The sequence below is a fragment of the Acanthochromis polyacanthus genome, chromosome 15 (genome assembly GCF_021347895.1).
Source record: "Acanthochromis polyacanthus isolate Apoly-LR-REF ecotype Palm Island chromosome 15, KAUST_Apoly_ChrSc, whole genome shotgun sequence".
Taxonomy (NCBI): Eukaryota; Metazoa; Chordata; class Actinopteri; family Pomacentridae; genus Acanthochromis; species Acanthochromis polyacanthus.
Window position 1 is genome coordinate 5,474,860 of NC_067127.1, and position 18,184 is coordinate 5,493,043.

The 18,184-nt window shown below is 41.0% G+C and overlaps 1 protein-coding gene across 1 annotated transcript in view; it reads left to right on the forward strand.

Moving 5' to 3' along the window:
* Nucleotides 1-427: 427 nt before the first annotated feature.
* Nucleotides 428-18,184, forward strand: part of LOC110957643 (serine protease HTRA1A-like) — a 30,650-nt gene continuing 12,893 nt past the window's right edge. Inside the window, exons 1-3 of the mRNA XM_022203775.2 lie at nt 428-1,193; nt 8,942-9,041; nt 9,607-9,811. Of these exons, the coding sequence (XP_022059467.1) occupies nt 737-1,193; nt 8,942-9,041; nt 9,607-9,811 (762 nt within the window). The 5' untranslated portion in view covers nt 428-736. The remainder of the gene's footprint in view (nt 1,194-8,941; nt 9,042-9,606; nt 9,812-18,184) is intronic.

An 18,184-nucleotide genomic window follows, 5' to 3' on the forward strand; every position in this document is an offset into this window, starting at 1 on the left:
AGGCAACACCAGTGTGCAACATTAAACCCACCCAACCTCTTTTTTTCCCCCACTGTTTATTTTCCTAATTAACCACTAGCCTCCTGTTTATGCCAGGAGTGACTAATTCATAAGAGAGTAGTAAAAATAATAGTAAAAAAAAATAAGGAAACAGCCTGCAGGGTGTGGGTGGCTGAGCAGCGTATAAAACATCTGGGCTTTTTCCACTACTAGGGTTTAATTTGTTCTATTTTTGTCTTGTTAAATTAAATCAGTGCCATTATCAGGAAACACTTGCAGGGCTGAAGGTCTAACAAGCTCCAGAGAGGCAGTGTTGACCTACTCAAAGCAACACAAAGGAAGAGCTCACACGCTGCTTTCCGGTGGGAATATTTCAAGTTTTGTGCCACCGCCTCCCTCACATGCCCACTTTCTGCTCCCTCTGGACTCAATAACTCAGCTCTTCCGTTCGGCACGTCACGTAAACGCACCCAATCCCCAGCCTTGTTGTGACTGTCCAGAAAGTGAGCTGCTGCTGTGATGCTGTGATGCTGTGCCAGCGAAAAACGTAAAGTCGCGTAATTGGTTGCGCAGTGGAGTTTTTGTTAAATGCCTCTCCAGCTGGAAGGATCCCCTCCCTCACCACTGAGCTCCCTCATCCCACAACACTGCAAGCAGAGAAGCGAGCTTCTGCAACTCCTTTAAACTTTCTCTTTGACTTTTTTCTTTATATATAAACTTATTTTCTGTTTGAATCATGCTCTGGTCTCTGTGCGTAATCGTAGCCTTTGCGTCCTTGCCGGCTGATGCGCAGACCTCCAGCCGGTACGCGATCGGATGTCCCGCTCGGTGCGACAAGTCGATGTGTCCCCGGCTTCCAGCGGACTGCCAGGCGGGTCAGACCCTCGACGCCTGCCACTGCTGCCCGGTGTGCGCCTCCGGTGAGGGCGAAGCGTGCGGCGGCAGCGGGAAGCTCGGGGACCCGGTGTGCGGAGAGGGGCTGGAGTGCTCGGTGTCCGGCGGGGTGGCGTACACGGTGACGGTTAGAAGGAGAAGCAAGAGCGGGATCTGCGTGTGCAAAGCCACCGAGCCGGTGTGCGGGAGCGATGGGGTGTCCTACCGGAATATCTGCGAGCTGAAGAGGGTCAGCCACCGGGCGCAGAAGCTGCAGCAGCCACCTGTTCTGTTCATTCAGCGGGGAGCCTGCGGGAAAGGTAAGACTCAGGTTGTTTAACTCAAATCAATAAGACTCCAAAGCAAACTGAAGACAGATTAAAAGTCATGATTTGAACTATTGGATCACAAAAACTGCACTTTTATGATCATCTTTTTGCACAAGTCGGTGCCATTTCCCCCAATTTGCTCTTGAACGTCACCCTTAAACCCTCAAACTGGACATTTGTGGTCAAAACTTCACCCAGCTGTTGTGTTGCGTTCACTGGCACACAATCTCCATGTGTCTGGGACAACAAGAGCCCCCATTCAAGTGGGTTTTCCCTCTTGTTCCTGCATGACAATTAGACGTGATCAGAGAACAGCTCTGACTCACTGAGGTCATGAGTTGATGTAAAGCTTGATGTGAGCCTTTAGGATTATCTCTGGCATGCTCCAGCAGCAGTCACATGGCTGTAATCTGCTGCTTGATTGTTTTATACAATGTGCCAGGGCAGTTTTTTTTTTTCCTGTATTAGTAACAGAATTTCTAGTCGGCTGTTATTTAAAAAAAAAAGTCATCATGGTATATATCAATGTTTCAGTTTGGATCTGCACTTTGTCACATGTGACAAGTAATCAGCTCCATTCTAAACATTCTTTGTGCTTATTCTCCAGAGTCATTCATCATCATTAACTGTACGCATATCTTAAAACATCATAGGTAACCTTTAAGAATGAAAAATACTCCGGTTTCCACACTTGTTCAGCCACATGTGGTAAAGACATCATGTGATTCCTCAGGGTTTGTGTTCATGTATTTCACATCGGAAGTTGGGCAGCACGCGTGCACTCGAAAACCCCTGAATGAAGAGATCTTCAACACCTGTTGCCTCAAAGACTGAGAAGTTAACTCAAGGCTTGGAAACTTACTACATCCTCCCCCTTCCAGCTTCCTTCCTTCCTTCCTTCCTTCCTTCCTTCCTTCCTTCCTTCCTTCCTTCCTTCCTTCCTTCCTTCCTTCCTCTCTTCCCTTTCTCTCTCCTGCTTCTTTCTGTTGTCACTCGTAAATCACACTTTAACAGTCGCATGAAGGAATTCCTGGCGCTGATTCAAAGCCATGGTTCCTCCTCTGCTGAAGACGCTTTTAAAACAGGCAGGAGACACCGAGGAAAACACAAAATTAGTAACCGGTGTTTTGGGGGGAAGGTTTACATGGACATCAAAAAGCGTGTGGGTGCCGCGGTGGGGCAGACTGCATCGCCACATTTGTTTGTCAGTCATGTAAGCAGCTTAAAGTCATTCTCAGGCAGCTCCCCATGTCTGAAACAGAGCAAGACTGTGGTGAGGGCTATTGATTTTCCGAGGCACCCGAGGAAAATTTCCACCGCTGCGATTTGGTACATGTGGCTCCGTGTAAGCTGCTGCTGGTAGAAGCATCTTTTAGCTAAACTAAGTTGAGCATAAATCGTGATCAAGACTCTAGAAACTCAAACCCCTCTGAGCGCCTTGAACTCCCCTCCCTGCAATCTGGCCCCATGTTAAGAAAACATATGCAAGTCAAGTTGCATGATGTCATTTCGTGTCTGGACTGTAAAGACGTTGATTATGCAAGTCATTCGTTTGGCAGAGAAAACTAGGCCAAATTATTGCTGTGACCTTTGGGGTCACCGGATTTTTTGGGCTATTTTAAAGCCTCAAATGACGGTTAAAGTGGAGATTAGTGCATCTACAAGACACTAAGATCTAAACTAAGCTGTTAAGAGGCAGATCTGCTCGAATAAAGGTGTGAGAATTGAGATGATGCCTGCAGCACTTTCCTAATAATCTAGTTAGACTTTAATCCAGTTGAAAGCTCGGTGCATTTTGTAGCCGCTCCTTCATCACTGACTGATGCTGCAGAATGCACTCGCTGACTCTGGCTGCTCACATTTGCTGAGTGTGCACATTCTCCCTCAACTCGTTTCAGCCACTTATAATATTAAAACATCACACACATGGCTTTTTATTTTTTCTTTGCCATTCTATCAGTCCATCCCTGCTCCTGAATGCTTTTCTGTCTGTTTTCCTCATCTAGTTTCCTTCCTGCCTGTAATTTTCCTGCATCTTTGATTCCTCTTTTTTGATGCAACCTCTTGCAAAAATCGTGTATATCTCGTCTAATCACAAAAACATGAAAATATTATGATTGTGTTTCCTCTCTCCAATCAGGAAAACGAACCCAATGTGACTTTCCGAGACCACCAAACCTCCTTTCTTTTCTCTGCTCTTGTTTCTGCCAGTATTGGGTCGTATAAACTCTTGTAAATGTCGCACTGAGTGTTGTTCGAACTTGATCTGTGCAGTTATATTTTTCAAACAACACATTACATGCTTTGGGTTCGGGTTCTTCATTCTGCTAAATCTGTCACCTTCTAACTCGGGTATGTTTCGTGGGCTTTGATCTGTAGCTGAATGGCTAAAATAGAACATAATGAAGCAAAATTAGGAATGAAAAAAATGAGGTTCGTTGGAGTTACTCACACAGCCATGAAGCCTGGCTGTATATCTTTGTAGCTGTGGAAAAAAACGAGCCTCATCAATGCCTAATGACTCATATTTTAATGTCCCAACATTCATATCTGTTGAGTCACTGAAGACGTGTGCCGAGTCAAAATCAATGACCCACTGGAAATTATTTTATAATAGCAAACACACCAGCCTAATTTCCTCTATAAAGCTATTTAAGCCCAAAAAAGGAAGCAAAGGGAACCACAAGATATGCATTTTTTGAACCCATTTTTAACCAACTTCCACATTTGTTGGAAAATAGAAAAAGTTCTGAAAGATCTACACAAGCGTGGCTCACAAAAAAGAGTAAATGTCAGTGTGTGGAGAATAGAAGCTGACTTTACTGTATTCACATCAAGATTTTTTTTGAGGAAGAAAAAGCTGCAGGCGCCAATAAAGCAGCTACAGAGAACTATGTATGAGAAAACTGCGGAAGAAAAGAAGCTGAGATCTTGAGCCAGGACCCTTGTGGTGAAAGTCAATGTGTAGAGTGGGGAGGGGTAATGAGTACATGGGGCGGTGAGGTTTAGTGTGTGTGTTAGAGAGCGAGTGCTTTTATATGAACCCTTTATTTAAATGTTTTTTTTTGAATGGCTTTCTCCAGATTTAATACTTGATTTGACTTCAGAAACAATCTTTTAGACATCTGATTGTTGTTAACGGGATGCTTAGCTTTTTATTAGGCTCTTTCATTAGCAGTTACCACACTTCTCAATATGTCTTCCATGTGGGTGAAATCATGATCAGATCACTGCAACATGAAGTCAATTCATAACTCTTCATATGTCAGTTCGAGCTCTGCCATGTGTAGGGATCTGTCAAACACTTTTTAATATCAGAATGTCTGAGTTACTGCTATTTCCTGCATAAGAAACATTTCACTTGCAGTCAATACACTATTAGTCAGTAAATATTGCGTGCAGTTCTCTTGTTTCTTAATTAAAAAGCCAAACTCATACCTCCTTTTCTACTATTTATCCTAAAAATATTTGAAACTGCAATAGCTAAACTCCTGTAAAATGTCTAGGAGACCTAATACATTTGATCATTTCCAATCTGCTTTTCACTCAACTTTTCTAAATTTTATTTTGATGGGTATTCATGCTGTTAAATATCCTGTATTGGTGATTTTTTGAGTCTCTGACAGACTAATACGTCTTTCTTTGAACAGCTTCCTTTTGGCATCCCTCAGGGCTCAGTTCTTGGTTCACGATTCTTTTCCTACTCTGATAGGATCATCATAATTTAGTTAGCATTTTCCATCATTGCTATGTAATTGAGAATTTTTTATTTAGGCTGAAATTGTTAGACAAACTGTCTGATTTTTGACAGGTTGACTTTGGGTTCTTACCCAACAGGATGTCAAGCAACTTTCCTTAATTAAACTACAAACTTACGGTCCATATTAATTACATTGCATCAAGTCTACGGCTGAATTTCGGGCCATTTGTTGCACATACAAAGTCATCAGCATGAAATCAAGGGTTTACTCTTAAGCTGAGAATATGTCACAGCTTCTTATTTTACCAAATTTGAAGGTTCAAGTTCAGAATCTTTCTTGACTTGATGGTGTCCATGAACCTGCATTTCGCATTTGTCATTTCCAAAACCTTTGCATTGCTGACCTTTCTTGTTCAACTGATGTTTAACATTGTTCTCCAGCACCACATCTCAAATGCCTTCAGTCGTTTTCTCAGTTCTTTGTTCAATGCCCAAGTTTCCCCTCCATACAGAAACATCGACCAGACATAGCACGTAACCATTTGCTTCCTTGTTATTCCAATCTTCAAGCACAACAGAAACTTCCAAAGTTTTGTGAACTGTGTCTTCGCCTTGGCTATCCTCATCTTCACTTCTTTCTCACATCCTTGGTGATATCACTACCCAGATAGCAGAAATATTCAACTTCTTCTATCTCATCGTGTCCAATTACCAATACTTCTTTTCTTGGTATCCACTCCTGATGGTAACTATGTCACCAGTGTCTTGCTTACAAACATTGCCTTTGTCTTTATTTACATTTGACTTCAACACGTATCTTTCACTTGCTTCACTTACTCTATCCAGCAGTTGTTGCACTTCTTCTTCCCTATTTGAAAAAGTACCATATCAACTGCATATCTGATGTTACTTATTCTCATATCGCTGATGATGACTACCATTCCATCTATATCTGCTTCTCGCATAATCAGTTCTATGCAGAATTTGAAGACATGGTGATAGCATGCAGCCTTGTCTGACATGTAAATGACATGTATGCAGCTAATGAAATACAAGATATCTGACAGCATAATATTGGTCATCATGTTCTAATGTTTTAAGTGGTTTCTGAAAAGGCTTTTGAACAGATCGGTTTTTCGTGATTAATGCCTGTGTTGTCTTTCTAGCTATTTGGTTATGTCCCGTTTTTATTGACTCAGGCTCTCAGGCTGAGTTTACATCTGGCATTAAGATGCTTGGATGATCCAGTCTTGAGGGCACATCGCTAAGATCACATCTGGTGTTAGAATTCGTCTAAGGTGAAGTCTTGTGATTGGAACTCACTTACCCGCTCTGTGTACAAATAAACACGTACATCAAATTGTTTACAAAGACCAAATGTGCTCTTGTTTTTAACAGGCAGGAGGCTGCAATGCTTTTCCTGTGCCAAGTCTGCTAGATATTAAAAGAAGAAGGAATCACGATAAGAAGGAAACTCTTTAATTTGCCCGTTGTTGTTGCCTTTTGTTGCACTTTGATATTATACGAACTCTGGACCACCTCCGAATGTGGTCTGACCGATGGGATCTTATTTCATCCTCAGTGCATCTTCGTTCATTCATGCCTCTACTTGTCCACTTGTGATTGGATATTCTAAGGTGCATTATAATGTCAGGTGTGAACAGATGGTGCTGAGATGAGAAAACCTGCTGTCTTACCTACTTTAGGTCAGAGTTGAGATACTTGTTGTCTAATATCTAACGGTCACTGATCAACAATTAATGTCTACATTGGCTTGTGAATCCAGAGCAACTTACAACATTTGTATTGTCTAATTATAGATGGAGGTTTAAGCTGTCTAGCTACAGCAAAACAGTGGCCAATGAGCAGCTGAAGCTGAGTCACACAACAGCTCAGTTACAGTTACAACTTGCATGCAGGAGTGAGTGGAAAAAGTTTCCAGAGCCATAGTGACCCACTGTGCCACTGGACATACTGTCTTGTTTGCCTTTACTTTAATAACTGAGAGTTAATGTTTCACAGCTTAGCTGAGCAGTTTGCTTTGTCAAAGTTACAGGAAAAACTACTTTATGTGTTTACCTCTGCTTGAAACATTAGCGAAGTATCTTCTTGCCCTGTCATGTGCATATTTAAATATGTATATAACCAGTTAGCTGTTAATAATGCAATGGTTGCTGCAATTATGGATCTTCTCAGTCTCAATATAGCAACAGCTGAGCAGATGGAGAAATGTTGCTAAAGCTAAATATGGATTACACAAAATCCCTACTTTTCCCACAGATCAGTGCTATTCTGGGCTTCACAGTTAAGGATGAATCAGAACTCTTTGGTTGCTGTTCAGTTTGGCTCATAAGTCAACTTAATTCTACAACAGTTAAGTCTTCTAAGCTCAGTTAAGCAGCGAAATGAACTGCCTCAGTATATAAATCAGGCGACAATGGCCTGGCCTGGCCCTCTAATGAACATGAGCTGTGCGCAAAGTTTTGATTCACGATTTCCCAACATAATCGTCACCAGCGGGCCTACTATCTCTGTAGTGGCAGTGGTGTGGTCTCCGGTAGTAAATTCTGTGCGAGGAGGCCTCAGGACTCATCACAACATGCTGAAGTGGAAGAGACTGGGAGCCTGCATGGACGCTCCAGAAACAACACAGGTTCTGGACACTGGGCCTGCTTTCTTTACCAGTAATCCTATCAGAGCCGACCACGAAGCCCCCCCTCGGGTCTGCAGCTAGCTAGCATGGGGAAAATGACTCCAACGTTTCCATCTCGTACTGTGGTGAAAAAGTTGTGTGGCATTTATCAGATTTAATGCTTGATTTAAAGTAGCAGGAAAATATACTGTATGTGGAGGTTTGGGGGGAAAAAAAGAGTTCCGTTTGTTTATGAGCAGCTTCTTTTTAGCGGCAGTCAGTTCACCGTTTTGGCCCAAAGTATCTCCACAACCATTAGATGGATTAGCGTGGCATTTTGTGTAGACATTAATGCTTCCTAGATGACGAAACTTATGGACTCTGGTGGTTCTCATACATTTCCTCTAGCAGTAAAATATTTGGAATTTGGTACAGATATCCTGACACCAACTACTCTTTTGTGCCTTGATCAGATCCAAGTTTTTTGTCAAAATCTGCCGCATGGATTGGTGAAAAATATTACACAGACATTGAAAGTTCCCATGTTCTCTTGGCTTCCCTTCTTGCGCCACACTGAGGTTCACATTTATGACTTTGAGTGAAACATCTCAACAACAATCGGGTGGATTGTCATCAAGTTTAGTATCTGACAGTTGAGAGTGATCCGGGGATCATGTAACACCAGAACTACCTCCCTGCGGGTTGACAAATGTTTTCACAGTGTATAATTTAGTGGTATTCGCCATGGCAAGATGGTGCTCCTTCCATGCCTGTGTTAGCTTAACTGCACCTCAAGTGGAAAGTCTGGTTCTCATTCCTTAACCCTTCACTGCAATCAACGATATCCCAGGGCTTACGGGCGCCTTTGACTTTCGCAAATTCTGTCCTCTAGGAGAAAGTAGCAGGAGGTACGTGGCAAAATGAAAGGTTTAAGAATGGAAGGATGAAACACTCAGAGAAGGAAGACTTGATTCATAGCTCTGGCTAAACTGTCATCTGGGTAGGACTTAATTACCAGGTAAATCAGTCAACATTTCCTGACTTGCCCAGCGCTGGATTGGGATTCGGTGCATTTGGCAGTCGTCATATATGCAGTGTCAGTGGTACTACGCTTGACAAAAGATCTGTTGTTAAGTCTGAGTATCCTCCTAACAATGGGGTAAGATAAGGGTCATGGTCAAGAAAACAGTTTTATTTGTAAAGTTTATGGTCGTAAATGAGTGTCTCCGAGGCAGTCTCCACCGCAGATGAACTGTCATCTTTTCTTTCCCCTGTGTGTTATGATAAAAGGGCAGTTTAATTTGTCGGGTTTCTATTCCCACACAGCTCTTACATCATGCAGTATTTCCGTGCATCTTTTGTTTGTTTTTACTCGTCTGACATACTGTGTGTGTGTTGTATTTCCAGCTCAGGACAATCCAGACAGCCCGAGGCACAAATACAACTTCATCGCCGACGTGGTGGAGAAAATTGCTCCGTCTGTGGTTCACATTGAACTTTACCGCAAGTAAGAGCCGTACACCTGTGTGTCTGTGTCTGTGTGTGTGTGTCTGTATGTGTCTCTGGGGAGAAGGCCAGACTGAAACACACTCGAATTTACTGCCCACCCGTGTACTTAACCAGACCACAGCCGTTGGTGGAGCCCCTTACCCTCCACTTCTCTCTTTCAACACCTTTCCTTTTCATCCTCTTACCTTCATTTCTGCTTTTTTTATCTCGGCTTCTTTGACACCTCGATTCTTCATCTGTGTCGTCTCCGTTCTGTCTGTCACTATGATTTTGTAAAGTGGCTCTTTGAATGTCAAGCTCTCTTTATTTTCACCTCTTTTGGTCTCATCTGTGCCTCACTCTGATCTGTGTCTTGTTTCATGCATGCCTAATCTCTCTAGCTCACCTTTGAATACTCCACTGTTTGTATATTTGCCTCATGTTCACAAAACCGCTGCGCTTTAGTCTTACACTGCTGTTACATCATTGTTTGTTTTTCTGGAAGAAGCGACATGTTGAAATAGACAAGAAAGAATAGAAATATGTAATCCTTTCTTACTCCCTTCATTTCTTTCCTTCCACAGGATGACCTATTCCAAGCGTGAGGTGGCAGTGGCCAGTGGTTCTGGTTTTGTTGTGTCAGAAGACGGCCAGATTGTGACCAATGCCCACGTGGTGGCCAATAAACACAGGGTGAAAGTGGAGCTGAAGAGCGGCGCCTCCTACGATGCCAAAATAAAAGACGTGGATGAGAAATCTGACATCGCCCTCATCAAGATCGAGGCACCGGTCAGTCAAAGCACAAAACAAAGTCAGAAGGCCTGAAGTTAGGCAAAACTTGTGGTAGTTTGAGGTGTCCTGATGCTAATTTCACAAGTTTTCTGCTTGCTTTTATTGCTGTTGCTGCCTATTTCAGCCAACTCTCACTTGAAGAAATGCTATGACACGTTGGTAACTGTGCTCATTCATCTTCTTGCCAAGAGTGAAATAAGAGGATCAATACCACTATGAGTCTGTCTGTATGTTAAGAAGCAAGCATAAGTTGATTTACTCTTCTTTAGTGTAAAAAGACTCACCAGATGTAGGATGTTGGTATAAACCTGCCATTGGCCATTCCTTTTAGGCAGCTTTCTGGGTTCCACATAAACAACTATATGGGCAGCAGCCTACCACACTGAAAATGTCAAGTTTTTCCTAGGATTTGAATCACGCAGTAGTTTTTGTTGGGTGAAATGTCTAATTTAATGCCACTACTCATCTCCCTGTATAAAAATGTTCCACCCAAACAATTCTGCCTGTCACTATTTTGAAGAAACACCAAAGTTGCGTCCTTCGCTTAGCTCCACCCAAGACAATTGCGATTGATTTAAGACAAACTTTGCGACCTTTGATCGTGTAGCCAGACCGTCATTCACTACAGAATGGTCTGGCAAAACAAGACTACACCAAAAGAGACTCCAGGAAGTCACTGCATCTGGTCCCTTTTCACCAAAAGTAATTTCAGCATTGAACTTCTTGTGCACAACACAGATTGCCATCAGTGACAGGAAGGGATGAAAGTGTTAGGTCTTTGGGTTGTCAGTCTGTTCATCCCGTCTATATGAACGTAATATCTCTTGGGACTCGACACAAACATTCATTTGGACTCAAGGATGCACCGATTAGACTGGTGCTGTTTGTGCTGGTGCACTGTGACTTTACAAAACAATTTTTTGATCTCAATTCAAGTATTCTGGTTATGCCAAAATTTGACATAAATGTCTCATAGAATGAAAAGACGACATTTTATATCCTAAAGGCCAAAGGTCAGGTGTGGAAATATATGGATATAAACTGCTTAACTGGTTGGTGCAGGAATGCAACTTTTAAGACAATAATTTTAGTTACATTTGCATTCATGAGTTGATTAAACAAATAAGACGGAGTGAGACTTTGTTTCCCTCTGTTTCCAGTCTTTGTGCAGATCTAAGCTAATTGGCTCCTGGCTTCAACTCCTTAGTTAACATACAGAAATGAAAGTGGAATTCATCTTCGAACATTGTCATTCCTTGGCCACAAAAGTGTTTTCCAAATTTTCACACAGTTCCTTTTAAGAAGATGTACTGTGAAATGTGATTTGCTTAATTAAGCCCAGAGAAGCAGACTTACTGAGAGATAAATTTGATGTCATTTCCCAACAAACTTTTTCTTTATATTATTTCTCTCTTTGTTTGCTTCCACTTTTGTTTTTGGCTTTGGTCCCAAAAGTTACAATTCACTCATGAAATCAAAACCTCCAATCCAGTTCAAGACAAGACTTTCACAAAAGTTGACCAGTGTCAAGTTAAAGTGACCCAGCAACCGTCTAGATCTACTGTTTAGACCACTGGATTGCTTGGACTCTAGGGTAAGAACAGAACGTGTGTACAAATTCTGGTTTCACACATTTGTATCAGAAATGAGCTTTTATGCAAAGATGTGCAAGTCAGTTGGAATAAAAAAGTTTGCCAAAGGTTTCTATGCTCACAGACAATGCAGCAACATCAAAACATTAAGTCACTCTTTGGTAAAGCTCCAATTAAACTGCTGTTGTACCATTTGAAGGTTGGGAGATTCAAGTGAAAGTTGTAAATTAGGTTACTCAGAGTGCAAGTGCAGTAAAGTGAGAATGCAGGTGCAACCAGATGGGTCTTTAAAGGACAGCTGACTGGCAGTGAGTCCAGATCCTGCTGGTGTTCAGACACAACAAGCTTTTAAAATAACTGACAGGTATTACACAACTCTTCTCTTGAAGAGACCAGGTAAAAACCTGTGGCCATTTCAAAGCCAGTGTTGATATTTAAATCACTTCACCATGGAGTTCGTATGTTTGCTGCATTTTCTTTCTAGTTCCCTGCACAGCCACGTCTGTCTGTGTTTATTTGTCTGTCTACTGCACTACAGGGATCCACGTTGCATGTTAATCACAACCAGTCATGTGAAGGAATGCGTGGCAGAGAGCCAGGGCCGACTGACTGCGAGTCATAGCAGAGCTGAGCTGCATTGTGGAGCTCTCCCATAGCTGGGTGACACAGCTGAAAAGATGTTCATGACTGTAACACAAGGTGTGTTACAAAGACCTCCAATTCCGATGAGGCCTGAACGGTTTGGGTTTTGTTCGGCTGACAGTGTGAGCAAAGAGCTCAGAAAAGAGCGGTGACAGATGCTTTGTGTTTGTTCATCCTTTAATAAAAGCTGTGCCGTCTGTTGATGACAGGCTGCTCTTCTTTCGGGGGGCTTTCCCTGATTTGTTTGCCCCACAAACGGTTGGTGTGTACAGCCTGAGCAGAACTGAAGACACTTTAACAACACTTCATCACTGCAGAAGTCTTTGTTTGTATAGAAAAGGAAAATTTCTGTGAAGCATTTTCCAGCACGACCTCATTATCTAACTGGTTGGTAAACAACAGGTGACTGTAATGAAGCGGGTTTGTTGTAATCAGATGACATCCAGATGTATCCAGGGTGTCACATTGGTAGGAAACACATTCAGCATCATGAGTATACTTGTTTTGAAAGAGAGTGTGGGTCATTGTGTGAAGTCTGAGCAGCTCATCCAGACCATGAGTCAGTGCTGCAGCCCCAGAAGACATGTGGTCATTCCAAAAAAGAAAGGCCTCATGATTTAAATGGAGCTGGCATTTCTACTAATGTGGGGTTTTTGTGTGTGTAATATTTGGAACTAGTGAGAGTTAATACATGGGGAAATTAAAGGATGGATGAGGCATAATGAGAGTGCAGGAGGGCAAGCAAAGTTGTCATTTTAGATTACTTTTAAAAGAGGTAATTATAGTCATCTAAACCTGTCACTACAGGATATTTAATTTCACTACCTAAAGAGCGATAACTCTGAATTTGAACTTTGAGGGATTCTTTCTTCATTTAAGCACAGTTTGCTGAAGGTGTAGATAAAAGAAAGATGCCAATATACACTCTGGAGCCTTCGGGTTACACATCTTCATGAGAAAAGTGCTAATCAGTTGTCCTCAAGTCTCCACATCTCATTAAAATGAGAGCATATTTTCATTTCAAAGCACTTAATAATTGAATTTGACATCTCAACCTTCTACTCAACGCCCACTCACTCGCTTGCTCAGACACTTTTGATTGTAACTTTAAGGCAACGTAGATCATCTGTCCTAGAAAGTGCTCCGAATAATTACAATGAACACTTAACTGTAACTAAATCTCATCTGCTTGTGAAGACTGTTTTCCACTGTGGAAGATTCCAGAGTAAGACAGAATTAGAAGCTTTATTGTCACTATAGTGTTGTGAAAGACAGCAATACAAATACAAATTTGAATGCATAGTAAACTAAATAGTACATAGCATATATTTAATGCTTGTATATATATATATATATATATATATATATATATATATAGTATGTGGACTTTGACTGCATTAATAGTACATAGCTGAGACTACAGCTGCAATAAATAGGCAATTAATAGATAGCTCATCAGCAGAAAAGCATTTTTGGAATTAATCAAACATTAAAGTAAGGTTTTAAGTAAAAATGCCTAAATGTCCTCACACTGAAGCTTCGGAAAATGAAATTTTCTCGTTTTAACACATCTGCAAGCAGAAATTTAGGGATTTTAGACTATATTTTCATTAAAATTCTGATTGATATTTGATGTTATAGAGGCCAAATGATTAGTCAGAATTGGGAAAATATTTGGTAAATTAAGTACTTATGAAAACACTTGTTTGCTAAAAGTTAAGTGGGCCCACAGATTTTAGTTGTGTTTATTTCTGTCAGCTTTCCAGATTAGTTTTCATAAAAACCTCTGTTCACAAGCACAAAATGGACTATTCTGTAGCAAAATTACTAAATCTAGTCCTGACTATACCTCTATATTCATCTTCCAACCAGTTTGCCTCCACCCTCTGCTCCATCCCTGTCGTCTTCTCTCAGCTAAATAAAAACTCCCAACGTCAGCACAGACGCAGCCAAAGATAATCAATAAAATTATCCAATGACACAATTGTTTATGGGTGAGAAAGTTTAAAGTTAAGTTTGCTTCTCTTCTTTCTCTTTCCTCTTTCTGTGAGAAACTGCAGTTTATTGGTAGCAAAGCCCAGTCGGTTCCTGAGGCTGTGGTCTACCCCTCAGCTCTGGGGAACACATTAGTCTGTCTACAGCAGCTGGAACTTCAGAAAGGGAAGGGAAGGGGGAAAAAGTGCCGTACTCACTTGTTCCTGTGAAGAGAGTATGGGGGGAAGAGAGAAAGAAAGTAAAAAGGGGCGATGTGGTCAAGGCCTGGAAAATGCATCCATGTGTCTGGAGGACTATGTGAGCTAATAGGCTAATGTGATGTGGCAACAGCACAATAAAGATGGAGCGGCCGATTTTTAAAGTCCCCTCGTCCTCATGTGGGACGTGCTCGTGTTTATCTGGAAGGATTCACTCTGATTTAAAGACCTGCTGACTTGGAAGGACGTTTATTTATTCATGCTGACTGATATTGAGCCCCGCAGACTTGGAAGCGACTGCACTGTCATGGATTGTCTTTAGTTAACTGTGCAGAGAATCTTCAGTATCATTTCACGTATTCAAATCTATCATTTTATGGCATTAGCCTGCACGGTCATATTACTGGGTTTGGATGCTTATTGACAATGCAGATGCAGCTTGGCTTTGTTCACCTGCAGCTTTAGAGTGTTTCTATATTTGCTAGTCCATTTTGTAAAGTCAAAGGCCTGTAGATTTGATAAATGTAAATATTGCGTACTTTACCCTGATATAGGTCCATTTGGAAGAGAGTACTGATCATACATACTTTGGTTTGATATGATAGCTCTGTCAAAGTCAAGAAGTACCACTGAAGATGACATGACAAGGCCACCGCTAACGAATCTGTCTGGTTTCGTGATGACATTGAATGTTTGCTAGATATTTGGAAAGCATCAGTTGTAGAAGTCATTAATAGAGAGAACGCCACTGATGATTTGTGATGAACAAGCAACCCCGTCTCCCAAAAATGATCTTCCCATATAGCCAATCTGCATTCTCAGCTATAATTGGGGGAAAAAAAACACATTTTCTTCCAGGAAGATGACAGTGTAATGTATTAGGGACCATAAAAACCTAAGGATCCAGCCTTATTCTTCTTTAGAAATACAGGGGATTCTCGACTTACATCAGAGTTCCGTTCCTATGTAAGTCAATTTTGCCATAAGTTGGAACTCCGGTGAAAATATAAACAAAGCCGTTGCTTACATCATGATATCAATCAGTTCTATGGAAAAGTCATGAATACCAATGACTTCCATGCATGTATGAATCATTTTACAAGAAGATAACAGAATATTGTAATGGACTGATATTGTTGTTGATGTTTCAGTGTTTATTGTTCAGTTCGATATTTACCTAATGTCAGTGAATGTGCCATGTTAGCTCAGATTTTTTTTTGATTATTCTAAAAAAAAAAAATCAACATTGAGAATAAACATGTGCAATTTAATTCCTTTTGCTCACAGGTGCTACTAATACTGGGGCAAAATTGTGATTCTATATATTACAGATATTTTACTACTTATATATTTCTAATTGTTTCCTTATTTTTCTCCTATCTGCTCTTGATTAACGCAGCCTGTAGTTTAGTCTAATGACAAAATATCGCTATTTTAAGCTTAGATTCAGTGAAGTTTCCTGACCAAACAGGCTGTCACAGATGAGTAGTTCAAAGACAATGTTAAAATTGAAAATGTATTGATTTCTTTCAGGTTTTACACCTTCTGATTGTAATTCTGGCAATTTTGGAAAGACAACATACCTTTCAAATTTGCTATTATGTTTTAGGGTTAAGAGCTAATTGTTGTCCAAGCATGTCTTCCTCTAATAACCATTAAGCAGTGTTATTTTAGATTTAAATAATGGTGTGAAAGTAGTCTTCCTCATAATACTGCGTAGTATACTGTAGTGCAATACAAGACCGAGCTATGGTTTTATCTAGATGTCTTCTTCACGCAGCATTGACTAGTGCTAATCCTCATTTTTTTGCCTCAGACATGCAGATCTTGTGTGATATCATGTAGCTGTAAAATTCATGTTTTAGAACCTTTTGCATTTCATGAAGCCTTTGCTCCACACATGAGTTCACAGCTTCTTAACTCTGCATGTAACAGCGGTGATTTCATCTTGCTATTTGACATTTGCAGACTAAACTACTTTTGTCTACTTCTGCCTAAAATCAAGGACTCGCTGCTTCAAACACTCCTGCAAATGTTGAGCGGTAAATCTGCCGTCATTATCACTGTAAATTGGACGCTGTGCTAAGATGGAAAGAAAGCAGTGTGAAGATAAGATGGCTCAAGGATTACTTAAATCCCACTAAAACTGTTAGATGCAACTCCAATAAATGGGTCGTTAATTTAACCCTCGTACTAAAATCAGCTTTACAAGTATTGTGTTGTGGCAGGGGGAGCAGGCCTCATGTTTCCCATATGGTCCCCCACTGAAACAATGGCACTGTTTGTGTTACCCATCACCTAGTATTAAGAGTCTTAAACCATTCTCTCTGGGAAATTTGCCTGGTTCTGGTTTGGACTGGACTATTATTGGAATATGTATGTGTGTGTGTGTGTGTGTGTGTGTGTGTGTGTGTGTGTGTGTGTGTGTCTGTGTTTATGTGCAGAGTGGGAAGAGGAGAAATGTGCCTCCATGCAGCCATGTGTTCAGGCATTTATCTGTCCATCAGCAACACTGATTAAATGTTTCTGCAGCAGACTTTTCATCTTTGGTCCCAAATGAACATTATTGACCAACAAAAGTAAATTTGCAATTAATTGTTAAAATCTTGTGTTGTGTTCAAGACGAAGAGACGTGGAGGACACGCTCCACTGCCGGTGGAAAGACGCTGCATGTCGTCCTTCAGAGACACACAGAGGGGAAATGAATCACATCCTCCTCCCTTCCTGACCTGTCCTTTCTCCTTCATCTATTGCCCCTGCAACTAAAATGGCTCCCATGCTTAGAGATGCAGCCGGTTTGGAAACGAGCCAAAGACAACAGGCTCACACACACACACACACACACACACACACACAGAGTTTCACACTGATATAGTTTCTCTTGGCCTACTTTTTTGGCTGCGTAATTGTTTTCCAGGCCCGCCGGACAGGCAGCTGCGTTGCCCAGAACTGTTGGTTTACCAGTCAGTGACGTCACTTTAGACGCATATGAGGAATGAAAGCAAAGTTTCACGTCAAACATGGCTATAATCACATGGTTGAGAAACAATAGTGTATCTGAGATAACCCTGATTGTCAGTTATTTTCATTTTTGCACAAAATGACACAAGGCTATCATACGTCTTTTGGCTCTGCAAGTCTGTAACAACTGCTGATGTAAGGTTGTAAAAACTGAGTTAGTGTCATTAGAGAGGAAGACACTTTTTTATTTTATTTGGCCAAGTTTGTGACCCTCCATCATCAGCATCAACATGTCTTTCCTCAAAGAAGTTTACTGATCCAAAGATCTCCCTGTGGATGTTAGAAATACTCCCTATTTAGGAAATTGTGTCTATTAAAAGTAGCAGGAAGACTTTGTGATTTTAATGCTGAAAAAATATGTTGCTTTTGATTATTTGATTATGCTTCAAAGTACTAGTAGCAATGAGTTAAATTCCACTCATTTCTATTGTTTTTAGAGGCTGATATCTCAAACCCTGTACAGATTCCTTTAAAACTCTCTCCATATGTAGACACTACAACACTAAAATAAACAAATGTTGAGTAATTATGTGAAAAGACACCCTTCAGCAAGCCGTGCCTTTTATTATCTACTAACTCCTTTATTGTCATGTATACCCCACAGTTTGGGTGTGTAGGCTTTAGGAAAGTGCAACACATACATGCAGGATTATAAACCTCTGGTTCCTAAACTGGGACACTGGGATTTGATTGAGGAGATTCCAATGTGCTCCCCCAACCATATAAAGAATAGTCTAGACCACATATTAGCTGGCCTAGACATATAAAACCTATAGGAGTTAGTATTACCATTGCAGGTTTCACTTTTTGCCATGATTATGTCTGCAGGCACAGAGCAGCCGGTGAAAAATTGATCAGTTTCAAACTAGATGGAAACTGTCCACCTAAGAAAAAATCATTTCAGCGATTGCTCTAAAGCAACC